The sequence below is a fragment of the Heterocephalus glaber genome, unplaced genomic scaffold (genome assembly GCF_053883595.1).
Source record: "Heterocephalus glaber isolate CG9 unplaced genomic scaffold, H.glaber_assembly_v1.0 deba00001442, whole genome shotgun sequence".
Taxonomy (NCBI): domain Eukaryota; kingdom Metazoa; phylum Chordata; class Mammalia; order Rodentia; family Bathyergidae; genus Heterocephalus; species Heterocephalus glaber.
In genome coordinates, this window is record NW_028258296.1 from 2,432,823 (window position 1) to 2,459,906 (window position 27,084).

Consider the following 27,084-nt stretch of genomic DNA (forward strand, 5'->3'; position numbering starts at 1 on the left):
CTGGCACTCGGGGAGGAAGGCCCACACTGACACCCGCCCAGGGGCGCCCCTTCGGGCCTCTGCTGGGGCCGGGACCAGGATGGGAAGGGGCGGAGCCCGCGGGCAGGCCTGGGCGAGGAGCCTCGCAGCGGGACGGGAACGAGGGGCTCGCATCGGGTGGTCCGGCCAGCGGGACGGGCACAGGCCTCGCCCACGGCAGCCGCAGCATGGCGGCACCTCCGGGTGATGCGCGAGGCGGGACAGGCCGCTTGCTGACCGGACCGCGTACAGCAACTTCGGTACCTGGCACGTTACCAAGAGAACCTTAATGAAGGCGGACCAGGGCCACTAGTTCATCAGATTACTGTCTAGTACCTGTGTTACACGAATAGGTTAAAAAACATCGGAGTCTGAAATTTAATTGAAAATGAGTTACCTTCAATCTTAATTTGTTAAATTTTATTTCAGACTTTAATATAGTATTTTTCATGATACACTGAATCAAGTGACATGCTGATTTTGTCAAAATTTAAGGCAGCTACTGAGGGAGTAGCATTACCCCCTGCAGAAACTGTCAAGAAAGTACTGAATCTTTCAGCACACTCTGGTGAAGTTGTGACATTCTGTGATTCCCCGACACTGTTTCATGAGTGGCAACAGTGACCCTGATTCTATCACAGGTACTGAAGGTAACATGGAAGGGATTGGATTGTACACTCCCCATAACAAAGGTCTTGTCTTTAAATTTCTTGGCACCTGTGTAGCATAGTTTAGAAACAACTTCACTTTTTGGTCTTTTGGCAAAGTGTGAATGTACTGAAAAGTGGATTCTCCTATCTTATAAAAGGGGAAATTTTAAAACTTTGAAAATACTTTTCTCTATAAGCATAAGAAAGAACTAAAGTATAATAACAGCTCATCACTGACACAGTGGCTATGTAATAAACTTCTAAAAGTTAAAAAAAAAAATTAGCCCAGTGCAGGGGTGCACACCTGCAATCCTAGCATTTGGGAGGCTGAGGCAGGAGGATTGCCATGAGTTCAAGGGCTGCTTGGGCTGAATAATGAGTTTGAGGCCAGCCTGGACTACACAGCCAGACCCTGTCCCAACAAATAAGCAGCTGGGGCTTCCACTGGGAAAGATGGTACCGAGTTACACTGGCTGTTAGGTGGAATCTGAGTCCCAGGAAATGGAGAGTGCCATCAAAGCAGAGCTGTTCTGCACCCGTCCACACCACAACTGTGAAGCAGGCGACACGGAAGGGCAGCGGCCCCTCCCTTCTTGCTGACTTACATTAAAAGGTCAAGAAGAAATGTATTATTTACATTGAGATTACCCACTGCTGTGTGCCGAAAGTTTAAATTAGCTGCAAGAAACTTTATCTAGACCTGCAGCTGCCCGGCGCTCGGAGCTGGTATTTGCTGGCAGATTAAATACAGACATTTCTTCTGTTCCCTTAAATACGGTCAGGCGCATGCAGAAGCCGTGCCTAGCAGTGCCTTTCTCCTAAGTGCCTGTAGGATACAAAAGATGATTATTATATCACTGTGGATTCATTTCCAAATTAACATACATCTCACGCGTCACTTCAGACGTGATTTAAACACCCGTTTGGCGTGTGGTGCAGCGCCTCATGTGGACTGGCGGCCTCTCTTGCTTATTCTGAGTCCTCTAAGTGAGAGTGGCCTTCGTACACAACAGCACAGCAGCGCTGTGGCTTCCTGAGGAGATGCTGAGAAACTTGGGAACTGAATCCTCAGCACAACCCTCGGAAAACACCAGATTTACATGGTTCTGTGTCTTCTGAAGCCCTGATGGCCTTTTAGCAGGCGTTTCCTCCAACAGCTGACGAAAATTAAAAATAAATAAAAGCAGGGTTTAGGAGCAGCCCTCTCAGCGAGCTGCTCCCTCCGGGCGCCCTAGTGGTGGCAGAGGCTGCTGTCCTTGGGCCTTAGGAAACTGCAGGGGACAGAGCCTTGGTCTCTCCTCTCCTCCTGCCCAGAGGGGTGGCCCACGTGACAACCTGCTTCCGCCAAACACCTGTGCACTGTCCATTTCTGCGCGGGGCTCACTGCCTGTGCTCACAGGGCCAGAGCTGTGACAGCAGCGTAAGGCAGGGCTCAAGGAGGAGGGTGGCAGATTCTCGGCCGGCCCGAGGGGTCCCAGAGCGGACTGGGGAGCTGGTATCTGGGAAGTGCTACTCTACTCGATGAGCACACTTAAAATACGATGAGCTTTCCTAGAATCCACAGAAACAAAGCTGTTCTCAGTACCACGCTCCCTGTAAGTTCACTGAGACTATTATACACTAAAAGTGCATGTGTCTTTGTGAAATATGACTTGAAAATTATTTACGGACACCCCCAATGGAACGGTTCTCTTGGCTCTTCATGGGTCAGAATTTTATAAAGCGCTTACTGCTGCAGTGAATGAGCGTATGTGAGTGTGGCCTTGCTGAGCGGGGCTATCAGACCTGCCGTTCACAGTGACTGCGTGCGGTCGGGCAGTTGGGCGCTGGGTGAGACGTTTCCGGGATGTGACGGGGAAGCGCTCTGTGCCTCAGCCCCTCACCGACAGAAGGAATGGCCGCCTGTGCTGCAGCATGCTGGGACGACTAAGGGCATGCACGGTGTCTCTGACAGGGCTGACACGTCAGACGTGCTCAATGTTAGCCGCTGTTATCAACGATTACTTACTGCTTTTACAACAAAAAGAACATTTAATGACTGAAAATGACAGTTTTCCCCATGAGATGCTTTGCAGTATTTTGTTAGGTAAGAATGAATCACCGGAAATACCATTCCTAAAGAAATGAGTTTTCCAAATACAATGTCATTCTTTCAGTTTTTTTCTAAGAGATAGCAGGCAACATCTGGTTAGTGTCTAGGACTCCTAGCGCTGGTGCCCCCACGTCTATGCAAGGCCCGTTCCCAGGTGAACGCCGGGTTACAGGTGACTCCTGCTGCTCCCGGCTGATGTTACAATCAGCTGGCATAAACACATCACCTGATGCTGCTAAATCAATAGGAACTGTTTGAAGGAAAGATACGTAATACATAATTATTTACTTAACCAATTTAGTATGTTTCCAGGTTAACAGACCTGTGCTGTCTTGTTTGGCTGGATGTGTCCTACAGACTCATCTACTTGCCGCTCTCTATCCCGCTTTTACACCAAAGGTGTTGCATTGAGGGCCCTCTGTGTACTCGGTTAAAAACGTGCCTCTCTGTCTTTCACAGAGTGCTTTTCCTACCAGCCTCTGGCTCACCGCGCTTGTCAGGTTGCTTTGCTGTTTTTCATTTGTTTGGTTTTTGAGACAGGTTCTGGCTATGTAGTTCAAGCTGCCCTTGAACTCATGGGCAATCCTCCTGCCTCAGCTTCCCAAGTGCTGGGATGACAGGTGTGTGCCACCACACGGGGCTGCCTTGCTGTTCTGGTAAGACAGTCTGATAACATAGATAAAATGGTTCCACTTGGACAAGACACAGGGAAATTTAATACGGTTAAACTGAATAGAAAAATAAAACAGTACCTCGGTTTAAAATGGCTTCAAGGAGTCCATAGCTGTCAAGATGACATAACTCTGCATGAAAGAAGAAAAGATATTTTAAAAAAACACTTCAAAGTAACTTGTGACATTGTAAGATGCAGAATAAATACTGAATCAAACTTCACTTCTTCTCTGCACAGAATCGGGGCTGTTCTCGCCCCCACCCTGCAGCTGGCCTGGTTCAATTCCCGAGCACGTGGGAGGCCAAAGGCGGGCAGTGCCTGCCCTGTCGCTCTGCATAGCAGCCTCTCCGTGAGCCAGGCCCTCTTCCCCGAGAGCAGCCATCTTCGGCTGGTTCATTACGGCCTTCTCAGAGTTCTTATTTAATAAAACCTATCAAGACTACCATACAAAGCTCCCTACTTACGCTTTATCTTTTACCTGATCAATTTTGGTATTGCTGACACCCCTTCTTCGCCACTTGCTCATTTAAAAATTCATAGTGTGTGCGCTGTGTCTCCGGGGAAAATGTCCATAAAATTTGTCACAGCTGGCAAATGTGTATGAGGCAGCGCTCGCACATGACTAAATGCTTCACAGAAAATAAAATTTGTTTCTGTGGTAAGCAGAACTGTTTAAATGTTATTTATTTTTATGTTTCAAAGAAAATATATTGTGAAGTGCTGCATTGATTTAATACGCAGCGGTGTCTGTGTACACGCCGTGGAGGGGAATTTATGAAACCTTTGCACAACTCCTTTAATTGAATTTTCCAAATCTCTCACCACACACAAATAATCAATATCTCCTGCAGAGAAAACCAGTCAGAATTATCACCGTCTTTCTTTTCAATTCTGTTGTCATCAGCACAGACCAGTGCTGGGGTATCTGTAATGTCACCACCGAGTTATTTATGCGTCAGCACGCTACTGCCATTATGATTGAGTCCAAACGTAGTTTTAACTTTTACTTATTCAAAAAATTATCACAACCCTGGTAAAGTTATAAAATATGTAAATCGTGGAAGAAACTACTGAAAATTTAGGACTGAGGACCCGTTTGTCGCCCTTAAAGCCAGACGCACCTTCGGGGCTTCGGGGAGGTGGCGCCCGCGCCCATGCGCACGACCTCGGCCCGCAGCTCCCTCTCTGCAGAAGCACGGGGAGCCTCAGAGCAGAAAGGGATCCGATCATCGCGTCTGACCTGAGACCTCAGACTAGAAAGGGCATCGTCGTGTCTGAACTGAGACCTCAGTGCTTCTAAAACGGCAGTATCTGAAGAAAAGACACTGCTTAGGGCCTAACAGAAAGCACCAAAAGGCAGGCCATCCTGTGGGCGCAGAATTAGTTAGCTGATATGGTGACTACTTTCTCAAGACTAACTGAGGGTGAAGACAACGTATTTTTATGTTTAAAAAATACGTCAGTGGGTGGTTAGAATGAGAAGGCAGCATCAAACTATTTTATAGTCTTACGAGGGGTTTAACATTCATCCTGTAGTCTAAATTTGATAACTTTAAAATCCCATAACCAAGATGAATTTTATAGTGGAAGAACACAGTTAACGAAAACAAACAAACCGGGAACACTGTAATTATGATTTTTTAGAAAACACCAGAGCTAAAAATTCTGAAATATTTTCTATTAGAAACAGCTGAAACAATCCACTCTTTTGAACAAAGTAAAGTTCAGATGGTTATATTTCATTTAAAATATGCATACTGCAACCTACACAATTATTCTCAAAACAGATAAAATATGTTTTGGACCGAAGCTAACTGTCTAGATTTCATATCTTGCTTGGCAACTGCTCTACAGTTTGCTTACATTCTTTTCAAAAACATTTTGTTTACTGGAAGTACTAGGCATAGACGAACAATGATGGCATTTTTAAATATCTGCAGAAAAAATGAAAATGCTAAGGACTACAGAAAGCCATCTGTTGACTAAGGAATACTTGTACCAAGTTGTTCTAGAGGTTGACTGTGTAAAGCAAATAAACTCCATGCCTCCCATGTGATGACAATGTGACATTCCACAGCAGCAGCCCACTGAATGGTCCTATGTCTTCAATCCTCAGCATAACAAATTTAAAATAATTATGAAAATTCACATCCAAATCTCAGAAAAAGAACCTTTCATTTCATTATTTCCCCAATGGTCATAGAGCCAGTATTATTAAGCAGAGTGAAGTTAGGCCTAGCCCGAGGAAGGGGAGGAAGCCTTGCTTTGTCACAAACGCGATCCCGCAGCGGTCCCGCAGAGGAGACAGGAGACCGCGGGGTGTCCGTGGGTGGGGCCTGTCCTCAGGTGTGGCCTTGGCCACCAGGAAGCTTCAGGGAGCCTTTTCCCTGTTTACCGAAAAGGCCACAGTGCTATTTCACACTGTAACCTTCCCATAATAATGACTGCAAGTGACACTAAGTGAAGGGAGCTGGCACTGAAATAAAAAATAAATAGAACTGAAAGACGAATGAGGAGCCATGATAGCATAAACACTGCCACTCCTGGTGTTACCTACTTTGATTGCTCTGGGAAAACTGCAAGAGTCTGAAGGATGGGAAAAGAACCATTAAAGAATCATTATCAGCGTCATCAGCATCAGAGGGACACGCTTCTGGTGGCGAAATAAATCCAGGGCTTATTCTCATTTTCATAATTACTGAAACAAGTACAGTAATTACTGTACAGCAATTTTTCATATGATTTCTAATGTTATGAAGAACTGTAAAATGTTTAAAAATTTTAACAATTCTGGGTAATAGTATAGTAAAAGAAAAGCAGAAATATCTATAAAAAGTTGGAAGTCAAATCTCAAAATAAGGCAAACTGGTTTGAGATGTCAAAAAATAAAAACAGGGCCAGGGATTTAGCTCAGTGGTTCCACTGCCTACCCTGCAAGCGCAAGGACCCGAGTTCGATCCCCAGTACAGAAAAAAAAAAGAAAGAAAGAAATAAAAACAAAACACCAATAAGCAAAGTACTCTTAGAATGAATGGATAAGGCAGGGGATGTAGCTCAGGAGTGCAGTGCCTGCCTCACAGGTGTGAGGCCCTGGGTTCGATTTCTGGAACAACAACAACAACAAAAAGTGGATGAACAGGAAGGGGTGAAAGTTGTTAGCTTAGTACAAAAACGTGAGTGAGTGTGCACACGTGTGCTTGTACTTATGTGCTGACATCATCTTTAACAACTACAACAAACCCCAAACTCACTATACACACGTTAGGGACCAGAGAAAGAAGTGGGGCAAGCACTTGGTAAAGTCGGACCACTCCAACTCAAACTACAAAGAAAATAAGCTTGAATCTGTTCTTTAGACAGCAGTAATTTTCCAAAATTTGCTGAAAAGCTAATGCAGTTTTGAATATCTCCGAAAATAGAGCTAACGTAGTTCTTGCCAAGAAACAGAAATGGAAGATGATTAACATGTAATACATATCAATATATAACAAATACATGAAACTATATTCCTTGTGATATACTTTAAAATTCAGTTTTCATTTAAACCATGACAGGTGATCAAGCTCATTAGAAATGTAAAAACATGATCTAGTCGTACAACTTCCTGTAGGAATGAACAAAACTCAGCATTTTGGAAAATGCGCTGATGGCCCGTCAGTCCGACTAGAGCAGACCGCAGCCTTCAGGCCGATCTAACCCTGGACAGGCGGAGGCAGAGGCGTACAGAACCGCGGCGGAAGGGCAAAAGCACCCCATCTCGAATGCTAGCCGTTTTGGAAAAACTTCTTTACATTCATGGATTTGTTCTACAATTTCCTCTTCCTCATTTCTCAAAACCGTTGGTAAGGGCCGGGGATTTAGCTCAGTGGTTCCGGCGCCTGCCTCACAAGCACAAGGTTCCGAGTTCGATCCCCGGTACCAAAAAAAAAAAAAAAAAAAAAATCAAAACTATTGGTAAATGTCAACTATTTGGCGCCTAATTCTAGGGAGTTCTAGGAAACGACAAATTTAAAAACTCGAACTATTGGCACAGAACACAGAGTGCAGACATTTCTCCCCACTGGGAGATGAGCCGTGGACGTTTCGCACCCGCCCCTCCAGCCGGGTCAAGCGAGGAGAGCAGGCAGGCGACGCTGACTACGCAGTGCTGGGCGGGCTCGGGGAGGAGCGGCCGCCTTCCTCCCGCACCCGCAGCTGCCCTTACAGGCCCGGCCCGGCTCGCTGGGCTCAGAGCTGCCTGACAGGGCCACTTCCTGTACTTCAGGAAGCAGCAGCATAGCTCCGGGGTCACACTGGCCCTTGGTCGGAATCCGAGCTCCGTACCCAAGGGGTGGGCTCTCGGGCGAGTTGCTTACTTTGTGTCTTTGTTTCTCGCCTACGGTGACAATGCAAACAGCTGTCTGCGGCTCCTGCAGACACCCGCTGACCCTCGCACTGGGCATAGGGTCACTACAGGTCCCACGAGAGAGACCAAGGCGCGGGCGGCCAGCCGGGCGGACTCCGGCAGAGAGGCTGACGGCCGTGCCTGGGTCAGCAGCACCGAAACGATCGGCTCCGCAGGGCCTCGGTGTTGCTAGTTCGCGGTGCACGATGCTTTCGCTCCCTGAGGTGTGGACCTCTTTCTACCGGGAAAACTGCTCGCTTAGCTCCCCATGCCGCCAAATGCGCAGAGGCTAAGCTAGCAGTTCCTGCCGGCACCTCCTCAGTGACTGCAAAGTTTCCGAGACACTGCTTAGAAAGAAACTTTGAATGCTTTGTGCGTCCCGATCCACAATGAAAGCTGGTGTAGTAACGCACTGTGGTTATTTTTGTCTATACTCTGAAAAAGACAATTTAATAAAAAAGGCAAAACTTAAAATTATGTTAAAGATTTTAAAATGCAGTCATGGGGCCGGGGATTTAGCTCAGTGGTGCTGCCAACTGCCTCACAAGCACAGGGCCAAGTTCAATCCCCGGTACCAAAAGAAAAAAAAAATGCAGCCAAGAAGGACGTTATCTCATCAGACATAGTCTTCTGAGCTTAATGGAGATTGGTTTATTTGGTGACAGGAGACAAAAACATCTCTTTATGTAGCAAAATTCAATTCCTTACCGTTGTGAAGAAGTCCCGAAGTTTTCTTTTCAAACAGCTTTTGTTTTGTTACTTTTGTCACTGAAAGAAAAAAATCCCGTCAAGAATTAATATGCTCGGGCTGGGGATTTAGCTCAGTGGTTTCACCACCTGCCTTGAAAGTGCAAGGACCCGAGTTTGATCCCCGGTACCAAAAAAAAAAAAATAATAATAATAAAAGAATTAACATGCATGAGTAATTTCTCAGAACAATTTCATGAGAAAAAATTATTAAAAGTAACACATATCTATAGGTATCACATATAAAGTACAATGGTTTCTTAACTATTGCATTTTTTTTTTTTGTACTGGGGATCAAACTCAGAACCTTGTGCTTTCGAGGCAGGCACAGCACCACTGAGCTAAATCCCCGGCCCTTTGTTATTTTATTTTTAAAATGAGCTCTATAGCCAGATGTGGTAGTGTTCGCCTGTCATCCCAGCAGTCTGGGGATGTAACTCAGCTCGAAGGCTCTGGGTTCAGTTCACATAAAAACACACTAGCTGTCTCTAAGACATGATCTTTTCCTTCCTACCCAAAAGGCATCCTTGAAGTAACACATCCCGGCAAAGACACACAGCTTCTTACTTAAAGAAGACAGCGGTATTTCCAGCATGTGTTTTGTTTTTTTCTTTGTGGAACCGGGGATCAAACTCAGGACCTTGAACTTGCCAGGCAGGTGCTGCAGGGCTGAGCCACATCTCCGCCCCTCCAGCATGTGGTGATAATGGTGTGTATACAAAGAACTCTATCAAATTTAAATTGGAGAAAAACTAAGAGGCTTGTCTTTAAAATTACTGCCCAAGCCGGCCAAGGTGGTGCACGCCTGTGATCCCAGCACTTGGGAGGCTGAGGCAAGAGGATCGCTGTGAATTCAAGGCTAGTCTGGACTACATAGTGAGTTCAAGACCAGCCTGAATGACACAGCAAGACTCTGCCTCAAAAATAAATAAATAAATAAAATCAACTAACTACCCCTAAAACCGCATAAATTATTCTTACATAGTTCTTTGGTTTTCTTCACTTCTCTTTTTAAGAAACGTGATGTACAAGAGGTACCAATGAGATTTTCCAACTTCTTGTTGCCCTCTAAAGCCTGAAAGAAAGTAATCTGAAATGAATTAAATATGTCTCTGTAAGATTACTGACGAGAGAACACGTAATATGCTGATTCCTTCATTTGAAAAATTTAAGCTCCATGTTAGGAAGTGAACTGTGTCTGGTATGTCAACTACTGCAAGCCTTAGGATTCCTGAATGAAAATAATTTACTGATTAAAAAGATTAAACATAACCTACAAATTTACTTTCAGGTGTGAAAAAGCCAGCTATTATAGCACTAAAGTATTGTGGCTGAGCAGTATTCATATGAGCAAAGAGATCTGCAAGAACGATAAATGACACATGGGATCTGTGAACTCCTCCCAGGCCGGGGGGCTCGGGAGGGCTTCTTTCCTGTTCTCCTTCACAAATGGTAGCTCGGGGAGGAAAAGTTATGCAGAAACAATTTTAAAAAGCCAACCTGTGGCTGGGGATTTAGCTCAGTGGTTCTGCCGCCTGCCTTGCAGGCATAAGGACCTGAGTTCAATCCCTGGTACCAAAAAAAAATAATAATAATAAGCCAACCTGTACACTCCTTAAGTTCCACATTGTCTCCACGATTTCTTCCAATGATTTCTCAACTTTAGAGAATACCACCATGAATCTAGGAAGGAAAAGAGAGAAAGTGTAAGGACTCGGACGCTGCAAGTCATTTTCAGGGCTTTCATTCTACTTAAAGAGACTTCCACTCGCTTTTCTAGCCCTTTCTTCACACCTGTCCAAGTGGTAGACGATGCCTAAGCTCCCTTGTTCTTCACACAGTGCCTGTTCTCGCCTGTCCTCTGGAGTCCCACTGTCACTCCCACAGAGCCCGTGCTGGGCCCTCTCTGGGACACCCTGTCCACTTATTTGTCTTGGTCTGAGTCTGTGATGTGTCACTCTGATTTTTTAAAAATAAAAAGTTAAGTTTTTTTTTCCCCTGGTACTGGGGACCAAACTCAGGACCTTGTGCATGCTAAGCAGGTGTGGCACCACTGAGCTAAATCCCCAGCCCCAAATCAGTAAGTTTTTTTTTTTTTTTTTTGTTACCAGGGATCAAACTCGGGTCCTTATGCTTGCGGGGCAGGTGGTGGCACCACTGAGTTAAATAAATTCCCGGCCCTTTTTTATGGTACCGGGGATGGAACTAGGGACCTTGCGCTTTCGAGGCTGGCAGTGGAACCACTGAGCTAAATCCTCTGCCCCAAATCAGTAAGTTTTATGGCTTATGTATTTCATATACATAAGAGTTATAATCTTTTAAATTTGAAAATAAAAGATTTTTTTAAAACCCTAAATCCCACCTTCTGAACATATCTCCTAGATTTTATTTTTGGTACCAAGGATCGAACTCGGGACTTGTGTCTGTGGGGCAGGCAGCAGAACCACTGAGCTACATCCCGGCCCAGATCTCCTAGACTTAAAAAAATGGTAAGCTTAAGCCACGCTTTCTTTACTCATGCAACATCACACACTTGGGGGCCATGCGGTACAAACATCTGTGATTCTAGAGGCTGTGCAGCAAGCAGTCTACCTGACATAGCAAGAGAATTTGACCATTCCTTCTCGTTGCAATTTCAGTTCCTTGTCCAACTTTAAGATCCCATTACTGTATACAATAACCTGTATCAGCACAAAACAATAGAAGGCTGTGTGTGAAATTTAAAGATTTCAGTAGCCCCAAGAGGTGAACTTAAGTTTTAATAATGTGTCAGTGTGTCACCAGAGCACACATCCACACTCCCGATTTGAGAGAAATTAGAAAGGTTATCTACATGCTCCTCGGGGTCATGGCAGTGTTTCCCATTAAAATTTTGTGCTGTGTGCTTGCTTCGGCAGCACATATACTAAAGAAAAAAAAATTGTGCTGTTCACGACAAACCTGAGATCACAATTTTCACATCCAGTGGGGACAGCGTGAGGGAGCAGAGGCAAGCAAGGCCTAAGAATGCGAACAAGGCACCGAGGCTCGACAGCACGCATCCAGGGTGAAAAGCACGAGGAGTGGAGTTCCGGATCATTTTTCTTTAAAACTTTGCGGTATTTTAAAGGGTTCAATTAAAGTCGTCCATCTGAGGCCTCAGGTGCCTCACACCGGAAGCTCAGCTCCGCGGGTCCTGCGGGGATTCCTGTCCTCCACAGCCTGCAGAGCCCAGGGCTTGCGCCAGATGGGCGTGCACGGGCAGCCTGAGCTGCAGGCCCCCTCCGGCCGTCCTGCCATCCTGCCCTGCCTTAGCGAGCCGCTGCCCGCCGACCCTGGGGACGGTGGGGGCTGGGGTCGCAGGTCTGCCATCCTGGGGCCTCCGAGGGGCGCTGTCACCGGAGTGAGGCATCTGCGATACCCTGACGCTGTGCAGTGCTGCACCCCCAAAGCAAGCACCTCCTGGCAGCTGTCCCAGACAAAGCCGGTCCTGAGGAGCCATGACGGAGTGCAGTGACCGGGCGGGCTCTGCAGGTCTCGGCTGCGCTCAGCGCAAGGTGCCCTTCCCCGCAGAGGCCAGTGGGCGAGTGCACACCCCACGCTCCCCACATTTTCAAGGCCCTTTTCTCCTCCTCCTTCTTCCCAGATGAAATCAACTTCTCACGGAGTGGTTTCGTACCTGTACCTGCCACACCCGCTAAAGCCCGAGAGGGCGTGAGCCCCGGAGCGGCCCTCTCCCAGGCCTTCCCATTTCGCGCAGGGGCCTTCACAATGCTCGGTGAAAATCCGCTTGCTGGGCAAATCAGGGAAATAAGAGCTGCTATTCCACCCCAGCCAAGGCGACAATTTTTAAAAGCATTTTTAATGCCTTTGTGCCAGAAACTAGGTATTCACGGCCCACTGAGGCTTTCCATACTCCGGATGCAGTTAACTCCCCCGCACTGCGCTGTGACAGCACCGCTGCTTGCTTCCGTGTCCCTTGAGTATCGTCCTGCCTTGCCACACAGATTTATTTCTGAAAACCAACATCTCTGAAGCTATCTGCAGGCCGCATTCTCCAGTCCACTCTCGCACGAGCTGCGGTCCGTCTGGGGAGAGGCTCGCAGTACCACGGGCGGCCTCCTGCACCCCGCACGACCCGGCTGGACAGTGGCCCTGGCGCAGAGGGACGCTAGGCCGCCCAGATGCCGGTGGGCACTGCGTCCAGGCACCCTGCGCGTGCTGCAGGCGGCTCGCATCTGTACGTTTGATCACACTCTGCACACAGCCAGAGATACCGCACACAACTTGAGAAGCGAAGCACCGGAGCCCTGGTTAGTCAGTAAATCCCAGGCAACTCTTTTTTAGGAATCGGGCAGGTCCTCTAGGACGCCTTTAGAAAGAGACTGGCCCGCTTGGGCTGGCTCACTGAGAAGGTGTTCAGGAGTGGACACTTCTGTCAGGTTACCTCCGCTCAGGGCGACTCCTGCGGTCGTCAGCGCTGAGCATCTTCTATCTCTTGGGAAAGCCAGATGTCAGAAATTTAGGAGTTTTGGTGCATCTTTCCGACTTGCTTAAAAAGGTGGCACTGCGCAACCCGGAATTCCCTCATTTTCCTCAAAAAGGAAGTCCTTATCACTCTGAAGAACTGAAATTCAATTCTTCAGTCAAATAAAATCCAGGGGAGGCCCTGGATATATCCATAATTATACTTTTAGTTCCCGTAATGTTAATTATTTTGGTTTCAAACAAGTGATGTGAAACCTGACTTTTAAAACTGTCATTCTGCTCCATGAAGTGTGATAAATACAGTGAATATTTACACTAAAACTTTATTACAGTAAAAGACACTGCCACTCATCCCCTCAGAATCCTCCCCTTGTTTCCAACACATTTATGCTATCATTCTTGTCCCTTCCTGAAGCAGTTCTGAGAGCCCTGGGCCACACAGATGCCCGCACACGCATGCATGCAGACACATGTGCTCACACGCGTGTGTACACACGCAGTACGCACAATGATTCTACTCCTTTTACTTATTTTTATTTTGGTACCGGGGATCGAACTCAGGTCCTTGAACTTGCACAGCAAGCGGCGAAACCATTGAGCTAAATCCCCGGCCCCCCTTTTACTTACTTTAATGAATATTCCTTTCAGAAATTATTGAGCAAAGTAATACCCTAACCAGTCTCCATTTCCTTCATAGTAAACTTAAAGCTCTTATATTTCTACCTTATTCTGCTCTCTTAACACAATGCTTACTTTCTAAGGACACAAATCCTTAATTGATTTCATTACTAAAAATTGTTCTCCTAAGTTCTGACCTCTGAGAAACTGTATTTTTTATAACATCTTAAGACCCAAGAGTTACAGGTGGACGACCGGGATGAAACCCTCAAGTTTACCCTCGAAACACTATGACCCAGACAGAAAAAAGGGAGCAGTCTCCGGAGTTTACTGAGCTGTGTCTAAACTGACTGTTTTGGGTGATAACAGCTGGGTCTTGACAACAACCGGGCCAGGGATGTAGCTCAGGGGCATCGCACCTGGCTCCCAAGTGCAAGGTCCTGAGTTCGATCCCTGGGACCGAAAAAAAAATACAGGCTGTTAGCAGAGAAGTACTAATAGACTGAGGCAGACTGTTCAGAGAATACAGATAAAATAAGATAACAAAATACATCAAACACTTTTAAGTGGTAAGATCAGGGCATTGTATTTGTTACTTTACAAGCTATGCTTTAATTTTCAAAACTCTGGGCTAAGTATCTCAAATATATAAAAAGGCACAAAAATTACTTATCTAGGGTTATATAACTAGTTCCAGGCGTGTCTGACCCATGCTCTGACACCGTTTCACATTATCTCCAAAGGTGTGATCCACTCACTTAGCACCGCCACTGCCATTCACTTAGAATTCCTTGAGTGAAGTGCTAAAAATACACATTCCTGGGCTGTATCCACCCACTGCTCACTACCTGAGAAGATGGGAGCCAGAAATAACCATTTCCAGGTGCTTCTCCAGTATGGCAGAAGTAATTAGGTCCATTTTCTCTAAAGATTGGTCAAAATTTAAAAATCTGTGTTCAGTACAAAAACTGACACTTGTCAAAAAAACTTCACTTTGTGTTTAGGCCTGTTTATTATACTACACGTTGTAGCATGTGTTAGAACTTCATTCCTTTTAACAGTGATATTCCACTGATGAATATGTTACATTTTGTATATCTATTCATTGCTGATAAACATTTGGTTATTGTGAAATGCTGAAACTGACACAGTGTACAAATATCTGAGTCATAGTTTTCTGCTCTGAGCATGTATGCAGAAATGAAATTGGTCAGTCAATAATTCTATGTTTAAAGTTTTGGGTTTTTTTGAGACAGGGTCTCACTATGTAGATCAGGCTGGGCTTGAACTCACTGTGTAGCCCAGGATGGCCTCGAACTCAGAGTGATCCTCCTGCCTCAGCCTCCTGAGTGCTAGAATTACAGGTGTATGCTGCCACACCTGGCTTACCATTTTTGTATTCTCAATTCTATTTCATTTCTTTATGTGGCTACTCTTACACCAAAACCATACTGTTTGGTAGTTAAGTTTTGAAACTTGGTAATGTGAGTTCTCTGACTTTCTTCTTCCCTTTTAAGGCTGTTTGATGTGTTTGGAGTCTCTTGCAGCTTTATGTAAATTTGAGGATGGGCTTTTCCACTCCTGTTTCATTTTTATTTTTTTCCCCCATACCAGGAATCGAACTCAGGACCTTGTACTTGCTAGGCAGGTGTGGTGTCCAAGCTATATTCTTAAATTTTTTTTTTTTTTGGTACCAGGGATTAAACTCAGGACCTTGTACTTCCAAGGTAGACGCGGTGCTGCTGAGCTAAATCCCTGGCCCCTGGCTTTTTCATTTCTGTAAAAAAATGCTATTAAATCATACTGTACGTACTGATAGGGATTACACTGAATCTGTGCCTTGTTTTCGGTAGTAGTATTAGCACCTTAACAATGTTTTTTTTTTTGGTACTGGGGATTGAACTCGGGACCTTGCGCTTGTGAGGCAGGTGGTGGCACCACTGAGCTAAATCCCCAGCCCTATACCTTAACAGTGCTAACTCTTTTTGCCCTTGTATTCATGTCTTTCCATTTATTCTTGTTCTTTCATTTCTTTCACCATTGCTTTGTATTCTTCAGGGTGTAAGTCTTCACCAGGTATTTTATTTTCACCTAGATGCTTCTGTAAATGAAACTGCTCCCTTAATTCCCTTTTCCAGTTGTCATACAGGTGAACAGAAACAAACTGATTTTTCTGTGTTGTTCTTGCACTCTACAATATTGCTGAAACTTTATTAGCTCTACTGTCTTCTGCAAAAAAAGATCACTTTAATTCTAATTAAATTTCCCTTTCTCTCTTTCACTGGACTCTGGCTGGAATTTCCAGTGTAACGCTGAATACCAGTGTTGAAAGTGGTTGTCTTTGTCCTCCCTGGGGGGAGGCTTTCATTCTTCCACATCAAAAATTTTTAGCAGTTAAAATAAGTCTCTTTTAGGGCTGGGGATTTAGCTCAGTGGTTTTGCCGCCTGTTGCACAAGCACAAGGTCCCGAGTTTGATCCCCGGTACCAAAAAAAAAAAAGTCTCTTTTAAATACTTTCCTCTTAGTCTTTGGTGTCATATAGACTAGAATAGAAATATGTATTTATCCTAGGTTTTGAGAAAAATTCTCAATTAGCCAGGCCTGGTGGTGCATGCCTATAATCCCAGCACTCAAGAGGCTGAGGCAGGAGGATGGCCATGTATTCAAGGCCAACCTGGACTATACAGAGAGATCCTGTTTCAAAAACCCTTAAAAAACCTCAACTATATTACGCCTAGAGACCTGTATTTAAGCAGTGAATTAAGTAAATGTTCTTTTTACATGATTAGATGCTTAAAATATAATAAAGCTGGGTATGGAGGCACACACTTGGGTCCGGGGGATGACAAGATTGAGGCCAGCCTGGCAACTTACGCAGAGGATGCAAACTGGTGGCAGACTGCTTGTGGGCTACATCCCCAGTATCAACAAAAAGTTACTATTGATCTACAAGTGAATAGACCACGATGAAAAGTAAGCCCTGCACAGCGGGAAGGGTCCTGGTGCTACTGGACATGTTCTGTGGCTTGAGCGTGAAGGTGGTTCCAAGAAGTTACATGTGTGATGAAGCTGCACAGAGCTTGAGCTCACTCACACTCACACTCACACACACACACACACACACACGCAGTGAGGAAACTGATGACACGTGTGCTGTGTCAGTGCCAATTTCCTGGCTGTGAAATCTTACTATAGCTTTGAAGATGTCAGCAAGCTGGGCAAAGGCTACACATGGCCTCTGTTTCACTTCTCACAACAGCATATGAATCTACAGTTACCTGAGAGTAAAAAGTTGAAAATAATCCTTCTAGAAGGAGTCACACTGCTACTGCATTTTCAAAGCAGAGCAGGCAGGAGCAGCACATTGCCAGGGGCAGGAAAGCCAGCGGCAGTGAATCATACATATTCCCTTGCAGAACATAAAGGATAGGAAGCTGACATAAAATATTAATGTGTAGGTGTTTGTTTATAAACGGGCTTTATTGACATGCCACTAACTGCTTGCTTTCTGAAAAAAAAAATCTAGAACATGGAACTGTATTTTCCTCTTGGGAGAATTCTTACATTTAAAATTCTCCAAGTTTAAAAAAAATGAAAAAGAAAGATCAAATTCTCCAAGCTAATTGATAGGGAGTGATTTCAGAAAATATTCAGAAGTGAAAAAAAGCAAAATACAAAAGAGCCTATGTTGTGTGTTGTTACACTTTTGTGTAAGAAAAAAATAAAACTGTCTGATTTTAAAAACATGAAAAGTACATGAGGAATGAATGAATTTGGTTATCCACAAGGGTAAGCAGAAGGAATAGGGGAAGGATACTACTTCCTGGTTTATTTTTTGGGGGAGTACCAAGAATCAAACTCGGGACCTTGTGCTTGCAAGGCAGGCGGCAGCACCACTGAGCTAAATCCCCAGTCCCTCCTTTGTTTTTTTTTTGAGGGATGTATAGTTTTGACTTTTAGAACCAAATTTGTGTTCTGTATAGTAAGAAAATTAAGTCATCAAGCATGAGAAAAAAAATAGTGTACACAGAAACCAAAGAACCTATCCCAAATGAATAACTGTTAAAATGAAATAGCAAACAAGCAATTTTTGAACAAAGTAATTTGATTTTATGCCTTCAACTGAAGGACAAAAAGACCACAAACAAATGCCGAAGGCTTAGGAGGTTTGGTTTTGGCCGTGCTGCACATGTAGGAATTCTCAAACTGTTGTGTGTGTCCTGTACAGCGTGCAGACAGACTCCTGTTCTTAGGAGACGGGGTTTGTTTGAGAAGATGGAACTATGGAAAGGGAGAGGCCAAGGAGAAACCCTGCATACTACGAACCCACGAATCTAAAAACAGTAAACGTAGGGGCAGTGTTGGGAGCAGACTTGAGCAGCCACTGTCAGGTGCTGAGCTGCTGGTGAGGCCTGGTCCCAAGGTGTCCCCAGAAGTGGGCACTGATTACAGAGGGAGGGTGGCCAGTGCTGCAGCAGACAGCACCTAGGCGAGCCACTGAAGCGCACTAGTACCAGCACAAGGGTACCCTGATGTACGACGCAGCGGGCACAACACACCCGGGGATACATGAGACACCAAGCTGCGGGAGGACAGAGAGAAAACAGCTCGCACTATTTAAAGATAGCCCCATCACAGAGGGCCACAAGGCCGAGGCTTCCAGGTGAAAGAAAAGCAGCGATGCTGCATGTGACCCTGGACTGAACCCTGCGCCAGAGGGCCAAGGGTAATGTGGGCTCTGCCGAGAAGCTGAATGAAGCAACAGCAGCTGCTGGTAGCCAGGTTAAATCTCCTGATTTTAGCTATCTCTATTACCCTCCCGTAAGAGTATTTCTGCCCTTAGAAAATACACACTGAAGGATCTAATGATAAAAGGCACTGGGTAGGACTTCTCAAATGTTTAGAAAGAACAGGGGTTCATGTGTCTACAAACGTGTGACAGTCAGGGAAAGTACATGTGGCAAATGGTAAAAATCGATGAATCTGGGCAAAGAAAGGGTTCGCAAGTCCTCTGTAATATTCTTGTAGAATTTCTATAAATTTGAAATTATTCAGAAATCTAAAGTTTAAAAAATGTCTGTGAAGCTGGATGTGGCGGTGCACATCTGTCATGCCAGCACTCAGGAGGCTGAGGCAGGAGGATTGCTGAGAGTTAGAGGCCAGCCTGGGCTACACAGTGAGCTCAATGACAGCCTAAACTGCATAGTGAGACCCTGTCTCACACACACGCGCGCACACACACACACACACATACACAGTCTCTGAGCTGTTATCAGCTTACATCTGTAGACAGCTGGCAGTGGGAAATCTTGTCTCCAATCATGAGGTTCCTTTTCTCTACACACTCTGCTTAATAAAAGAGCATTTTTAAAAGCCTCAAGATTTGGGCTTAAATAAACAAAAGCAGGTACTTATAAAAATAATTGAGGAATGTTTCTATTTTTCTTTTTTTTTTTTGGTACCGGGAACTGAACTCAGGACCTTGTGCTTTCGAGGCAGGTGCCAGAACCACTGAGCTAAATTCCCAGCCCTGTTTCTATTTAATTTGTATTTTTACTGCATTTAACATTTTTATCAAAGTAAGAATTTTTAAAACAATAAAGAGATTCAATTTTTTAATGAACCTTACAATAGGAATTCCAAAAGAATTAAGAAAGTTAAAGCCAAGTATGCTGGTGCACAGCTGTAATACCGGCACTCAGGAGGCTGAGGCAGGAGGATTGCCAAGCGTTGGAGGCCAGTCTGGGCTACATAGTGAATTCAGGACCAACGTGCATTGTGAGACCCTGTCTTAAAAAACCAAAAAGTAAAGTCATACACCCAGTAGTCACTGATTATTTTCACAGGAAGTAATTTTGCTGAAAAATAATTTTTTAAGGAAAAAAAATCTTTCATTTGGACTGTAAGTAACCTGCTGCAAACAAAATGCATTATGCAGTGTGGTAATTTCCTTTTCTGACCCTGCTGCTGGCCACAGAAGTTCAGCTTTGATTTCTTCCTTTTCTGTTACATGTATATGTTCACAATTTTGTAAAAAAGAGGCTAGGTTAATAATTTATTAGAGGGCCGGGGATTTAGCTCAGTGGTTCTGCCTCCTGCCTTGAAAGCACAAGGTCCTGAGTTCAATCCCCAGTACCAAAAATAAATAAATAAATAAATAAACACATACATACATACATACATACATACATACATACATACATACATACATACATAAATAAATATGTTTTGGGGCCGGGGATTTAGCTCAGTGGTTTCATCGCCTGCTGTGAAAGCGCAAGGACCCAAGTTCGATCCCCGTTACCCCCCTCCAAAAAAAATTTATTAGAAATTTACTCAGTATTTTCTTATTTCTCTTTCTGGAATTTAGTTAATTTTATCACTAGGCAACAAGAAGTGTTGTGAATAATTAACTTTCAAAAATAAATTTATTTTGAAACTCGTTCTCATCGTGTTTATTTTCATCATAAACATTTACTGAGCTCTCCTCCCAGAAAATAGTAAACTATTCCGATGGCCCAAAACGTGAGTGGAAAGCGCCCTGCTCCGAGCTGGGTCTGGTCGGGTCCTGCGCAGCTCTGGCCAGCGGACCCGACTGTCCAGCGCCATTCGACGCTCCATGCCCTAAGCCAGGCTGCAGCGCATTCGCATTCTTGTTCCCCATAACTGGGTCACAGAGGATCTGGGATCCTAAGCTGAGGCCGGTGTCACAGGCCGAAGGAAGCCGCAGCGGCAGAGCAGCGACGGGAGAGGAGGCGGAGGGCCGGTGAGGAGGGAGCCCTCGGGCCGGACAGTGCGCTGTTCCCGGGACCCCTCAGGATTAATTTAAGCCGGGTCTCCACGGGGCGGCGCGGCCTGGACAAGCGCTGGGGCCGCGGGCTCTGGCGTCCACAGGCCCGAGCCCAGGGACGTGCGGAGGGCCACCGCCGGGCCTGCGCCTGGGCCTGGGAAGCCGCCCAGCCGCGCAGCGACCCTGTACTGAGGCGCAAGGCTGCCGACCGGTTCCCTCCGCGGGTGCGAGCGGCGGCTTCTCCCCCGCCGCTAGGGTCTCCTGCCCATGCCGACGGGGCGGCTGCCGCCACGCCTCGCTCAGAGGCCTCCCGGGGAAGCGCGGCTCTGCTCTTCCGCTCCCCAAGCCCGAGGAGTCGCCAAGCAGCGGCAGCAGTCGGGAACAGGCCTGGTCAGGTGCCCGCCACTGAGCGGTAGCGTCCGGGGCGGAGGGCCAGGGAGAGGCCGCATCGCCAGAATGGGTAAGGGGCGCTGTTCAAGTTTCTTTTTATGAAAGCCAGCCTCACAATAGTCCAGTTCCTCAGTTTCTTCTTTTACGGTTGTACTTTGCCACTGCAAAGTACATTTTCTTCTAACAATTTTATTCTTTCTACCTTTCGCATTCAGGCCTACAATCCATCCCGAATTGATTTCTGTGTGCAGTATGAGGTAAAGGTCCAAATCCAATTTTCCCTGTACTATTAGTCCAGTGACAGTGCTATCTTTTATGCAAGATACCAGTTACTTAGGCAGGAGTACCTGTAATGTGGAGAAAGGAGCATACACAGCCAACCCAGCTGAATAAAATGTCCTTTCTACTGTACTCCCTTAATTCCAAGGCTTGTACTACTGAACACTGTGTGTGTGTGTGCACGTGTGTGCGTGTGCACGTGTGTGCGGTGCTGGAGACTGAACGCAGGGCCTCACACACTAGGCGCCTCCTCCGCCCTGCTGAAAGCGTCTTTGCCTGAAGAGGACACTACCGAAATGACTGGGAGCAGGCGTGTACCAGGCAGGCTCTCCCGATCCGATGGCACTGCGGTTCAGGACTGGGTTCTCCTGCACGAACCGGCTGGTACTGGTTCACCCTTCGTGCCTACTGCGGCGCAGGGGCTTCCGCAAAGTGCACAGTCGGACCAGACACCCCGAGCCGTGAAGCAGCACTCGCTCCTTTTGTCATGCCTCTCTTAAGAACACGATATTTTGCACAAAAAAAGAAGTTAGATTATTGCCAAAATAACGAATCTAGTTAAATGTATGTCAAGCTTAATTCTGGAGTTTAAAAATGTAAGCCTTTAGATTGGTTTTCCAAAATAATAAATCTAAAGAAAAGGGAAAAAGAATGTTACTATGCTAAAAATGGCTCTTTGACAAGGACTAGGTAATTTTACAAAAATGGAAAAAATAAACGCATAATTTTATAGATTTAAAAATACTTCCACTCACACTTAATTTCAGCACCAAGTCACAGACTGATGCATATAAATAACTGAGGTCTTCAGAAACAAATCCTGAGAGAAATAAACAAATACAGACAAACCCTGCCTGATCTCACAAAGGTCCTTGCTCCTCCCCGTGCTTGGAAGCAAATCGCCGTGGAACTACTGCGTGTCCAAAAACCGGAACGCTGTGCAAGCTGATGGGTCCGGCAAAAAGCAAAACGGAAACTACAGAAAGTAAGAGAGTAGCACAGCTCCCAGGAGGAAACCCGCAGGTTTGCTTGCTTACATGGCACTGCTTTGGCCTAAAAACCTTTCCCCTTTCATGACGCCACTTACTTCTGAGGGTTACATTTTACAGACGGTATCAGAAACCAACGGTTTAGCAGGCGTCTGTTTCCCAATCCAAGATTCTCTGTGATTCATAACTGCTACTCGCTGTCGGCATTACTAGACAATTTGAATTTTTCACTATGGGATATGTTGCCTATCAAAAAAAAAACTAAGTAAGTTAAACAAAAAAACTGCTTTCCCTTTAACGCATGGTTGAAATCAGTTTCACTGGGAAAATGGGAGCTTTGCTTAGAGGAAGGCGAGGAATACAGGAGACAGATCTGTAAAGGTAAGAACAACCGGGAGAGGGTGGCTGGGGAAGAGACACCTAAAAGCAGCAGAGGAGTCAGGCCGGATGCAGCAGCTGCCACGCAGCGAGGCTTCCCCGAGACGCCCGCCCCGCACCAGGGCGCTTTTAACAGCTTCAACCAGACCACCGCAGAGCAGCACCACAGCTCAGTTCCACTAGGAAAAGACTTGCAATCTGGCCTGGTTAGAACCACAAATCTTAATACAGCATGTGCAGAAAGTGCACCTGGGTCCACACGAAAGGTGTAGACAACGGGGTGAAGCGGGATCCACTCCCAGGTTGAGAGGGGCGTCTTCATGCACAGGAACCCCCACTGGAGCTCAGAGCAGGAGCCTCACGTTTCCACGTGAGCCCGGCACATGGAGAGACACCGAGCCCGGTGAACCCACACAGAACCGCCCGGAAAACCGCCCAGCGCTGCCGTGGACCCTCAGGGAGGCAGGAGCACCGGTCCAGGACACTCGGGGCAGCTGCTGGACGTCGGGCTCCGCCCAGGCCCCCCATGGCTATGCACACCATTCCGGCAGACAGCGCCAGACTTCGCCCTCTATGCCCTCCCTAGCCCAGGTGCTAAGATTAAGGCATCACCATCACCATCACCCACGCGCCGCAACAGCCCAAGGGGGTGCTTTGCTTCTTTAAGAAAGAAGACTCTCGCTCAGGCATTAACTTCTACAGGTAAATGATCTCCCTCTCCTTCCATGCCTTTTTTTCTGGTGGTCCTGGGGATCGAACCCAGGGAGCTCAGGGCTCCACCCCTGGACCTTTTTAGTTTATTTTTGAGACAAGATCTCACTAAGCTGCCAAGGATGACCTCAAGCTTTCTATCCTCACTATCATTTTAATAAACCCAGGCAGGCCTTTTCTTGCAAAGCAGGTGTATACACCTCCAAACACAAACTTACTCATCGTCTTTTGGTGGGCATTCCTTTCTTTCTGCCAAACTGAGGTGATCCAACTTTTTTCTCTTTCCTGTGTGTGCAATAAAGAAAAGAACATGAGATTAAGACAGAATTTGTCAAATTTAAGTAAAATGTAAACTGTCAAATTCATATAGAAAATAGAAGGGTGGACAGACAAAAAAGAGGTGGGAAATTACCCTATTGTGGTTCTCCAGTCCTGTTCTTGTCACCTGGTGATGCCAGGTCCCTGGAATGCATGCCCTGTGCGACTGAGGGTCCGACTGCCCCTCCCTGCTGCAGGAGCCTGGTGCTCAGGGCTTGGCGCACTGCTGGTAACCCAAAGCCCCTCTCCGAGAGGAGGAGCAGCGCTCCTGGCACGTGCAGGCCGCATCCCTTTTCCAGTTGTTACCACAATGCTCAGCGCGCTGACTCCTGTCCAGCTGTCACGGGTAACTCCACAGTCACACGGGCACAATGCACAACCCTGAGGATGTGCCCAGTGGCGGGGCTGTGGGATCAGGCGGTAGTTCTGTTTTCAACTTTAAGTGTTACTTAGTAAATCCTTGGAAAGATTTTTTTTTTTGGTAGCATAGACTGAACTCCTGTCTTTGCACTTGCAGAGCAGGCAGCAGAACTAGAAAGATCTTTACACAGGTTGAGCATCCCTAATCTGAAACTCCGAAATCCAAAATGCTCCAAAATCTGAAACTGAGTGTAGACTTTTCAGCTTTTAAGGATGTTCAACTGGTAAGATCTATGCAAATATCCCCAAATCCAAAAAACTCTGGAACACATCTAGTCCTAAGCATTTCAGATGAGAGGTCTGAAATCTGTAAAATATATAATTTGTTAAAAGAATTTATTAGTAAAATGTTATGCAGTTACCGAGGGCCACAGCTCATCTAATCGTTCCCGAGTTACATGTGTTAACAGAAGCACAAGCGAAGACCCGGGAGGAAACTGAGCCACGATCCCTTAGGCGGAGAAGTTAAAGCTCCACAGAGCAGGATGCCCACAGGATTCGGCGGTCACAAGAGCGGCTGCTCTCTGAGCGGACGCCTTAGTGCTTGCTCCAGGTGCTCCACAGAGCTCCCCATGCAGCATGACTGTAAAGGCGTCTGAGGTACAGGGAGCAGGACTCAGGACGCGGATCAGCAAATGCCAGATCTCCAATGTCAGGCACGTGCTGGCTCGGGACCAATGTTTACTGGGTAAACAAGCAACGGAACGAATAACCCAAACTCTCTACTGCTGAAGAAAACCAGTCCAGAGGAATAACTTTGTAAAATGTGTAAGTGGTGACACCTCTCGTCCTCACATTACATATTTTTATGTCATACAGTTCCTCTGTTCAAGAGTTGCCACTGAAATTACTATGCACTCATTGTTACTATTTTACTAAAAACTCCTTACTGCAATGTACCATGAAAAACTCTAGCCCTCACTCTCCAACAGAAACATAATGTGAGCCATTTATGTAATTTTAAATTTTCTAGTAGTGAAATTTTAAAAAGCAAAACCACTGAAATAAATTTTAATATTTTATTTAACCCTGTATAGCTAAGAACTTAATTTAACATCAATCAACATAAGTAAGGGCTGGGGATGCAGCTCAGTGGCACGACACCTGCCTGGCAAGCACAAGGTCCTGAGTTCATCCCTTGTACCAGAAAAAAATTACTCTAGAAGTAACATCAATCAATATAAAATTAGTAATGAAACAATTTAAGTGTTTTCCACATTAAGCCTCTGAAATCTGGTGCATATTTCGTATATTTCAATTCAGACCAGTTACTTTCCAAATGCTAAATAGTCACATATACTGGGTGAAGGAACTCTAGATCAGTGATGGCAAACCTTTTAGAGCTTTCAGTAATCACCAACTGCTGCTGCGCCACGCACTGTAGAGGTTCGCCAACACTGGTCTAGACAATGCTGCAGGAGGATCCAATACTTCCAGATGAAAAGAAAATACAGATAATCTGATGACCATTTTTTCAACTGTAATTTAGTGACATACTAAGAATTATTGCCCAGGATAGACTTTCTAATGCTGGTTTACATTTCTTCCTCCATAGTTTTTGTTCCATTACTCTGCCCTGCTCTCCTAACTAGGAGAAAAGCTTATTTAAAGTGTATGTTCAGGTGGCATGGTGGCGCATGCCTGGAATACCAGCATTCTGGGAGGCTGAGGCAGGAGGATCAGAAGTTTGAGCCCAGCCCAGGCAATGTAAGTGACATAGCAAGACTTGTCTCAAAATATAAATGGGCTGGGAGTATACAGTACAAGGCAAACTCATTGCAAAGGCTCTGAGTTCAATATCCAATACCACAAAAAAGTGTATTTTCTATCCACTGAGTGAACTAAATATAATTCCACTAAGTGAACTAAATCAGAAATTAACAATAACATCCCTCATGATTACTTTACACTTAGATGTTCCCTTAAAAAAAAAATCCTGTCATAACTAGATTATTACCTCCAAACATGTTTCAATGGCAAAAGAGAAAAACTTATGGTTTAAAAATTTTGCTAAAGTATTAGTTTTTCTCTTTTTTGTTAACTTTTCATTATTTGACTAGTCTGTATCCTTAAATTCCAAACAGAAAAAATGAATGTGGTTAAAAGTTTATTTAGCAAATGATGTAAGAAAAGAGTAACAATATGACTTCAGAGAGCTTTGGAAGAAATAATTTATTAAAATCTGTCTCTAAAAAAAAACCTAGCTAAAAAATATATGCCTTGTAGAAAACTATAAGAGACCCATGTTACGCATTAAACTTTTATATCAGAAAATCTTTGCCTGAATTTTGTACTGTGCTGTCTGTATTCAGTAAAGATCCAAAAATTAAATGTTAAAATTACTTTGCTCCTTTAACTTGTAATTCACTTTCACATTTCAGAACCAGCAGTTAGTAATGGTAGAGAAGAAACAGTATAGAATGTGTTTCTCCTGGAACTCTCACCAGGTGTTTAATGCCTTCCTAAACATATTCTTGTAAAAGAATTAGTCATACATATATCTCACTTTGCAATGTGTGGATCAATAACATTAATCAGTAACATTAATCTCATTATAAGTCCTCATAAGAAGGACTATGTTTTTAAATGCTTTTCAGCTGCTAAAGAGGAATTTTAATATCTCTTGGCAGAACATGTGGGTCAGTTATCAGAGACCACCGAGTAGTATGTCAGTAAAAATTTTCTAGTTAAATTACTTTATTTAGGGCCATGTGTGGTGGCACACACCTGTGATCTCAGCACTCAGGAGGCTGAGGCAGGAGGATCCCTGTGAGTTCAAGGCCAGCCTGAGCTACATAGCGAGGCCCAGTTTCCAAAAAAAATTTACTTTCTTTCATTTAATTCTCCTTAAAAATGATTACCATATCCTAAAGGGCTTCAGTGTCTACATGCATTTTTCTTGCTGGGTTACATATATAAGTTAACAGATAGTTGTGTGTTTGATTCTCTGAAAGTGCAGTTTCATAACACCCACAAACGCAGCCTCACAGGATCTTGGCCTCTTTCAGCACTGTATCTGAAGTTTCTGGCTAGGAGCAGGGACCCCTTTCCCTAACTCATGAGGAGAGTTTTCAGCAGGGCCCAAGGCATGGAGGTGTAGTTAATTAATGACCATGAGACCACCCTGGCTGACCCACAGGACCTGTTAGGGTCAGGCACA

General features: G+C 45.2%; 1 protein-coding gene across 6 annotated transcripts in view; it reads right to left on the minus strand.

The window, feature by feature from the left end:
• Positions 1-423: 423 nt before the first annotated feature.
• Itgb3bp (integrin subunit beta 3 binding protein) overlaps positions 424-27,084 on the minus strand; it is a 55,607-nt gene continuing 28,946 nt past the window's right edge. For all 6 annotated transcript variants that reach the window (XM_021255623.2, XM_087212837.1, XM_004841524.4 and 3 more), the window contains 6 exons: positions 23,405-23,471; positions 10,169-10,247; positions 9,546-9,639; positions 8,526-8,585; positions 3,513-3,563; positions 424-1,494 (listed from right to left, as the gene is read on the minus strand). In XM_021255623.2, the coding sequence (XP_021111282.2) occupies positions 1,487-1,494; positions 3,513-3,563; positions 8,526-8,585; positions 9,546-9,639; positions 10,169-10,247; positions 23,405-23,471 (359 nt within the window). In that variant the 3' untranslated portion in view covers positions 424-1,486. The remainder of the gene's footprint in view (positions 1,495-3,512; positions 3,564-8,525; positions 8,586-9,545; positions 9,640-10,168; positions 10,248-23,404; positions 23,472-27,084) is intronic.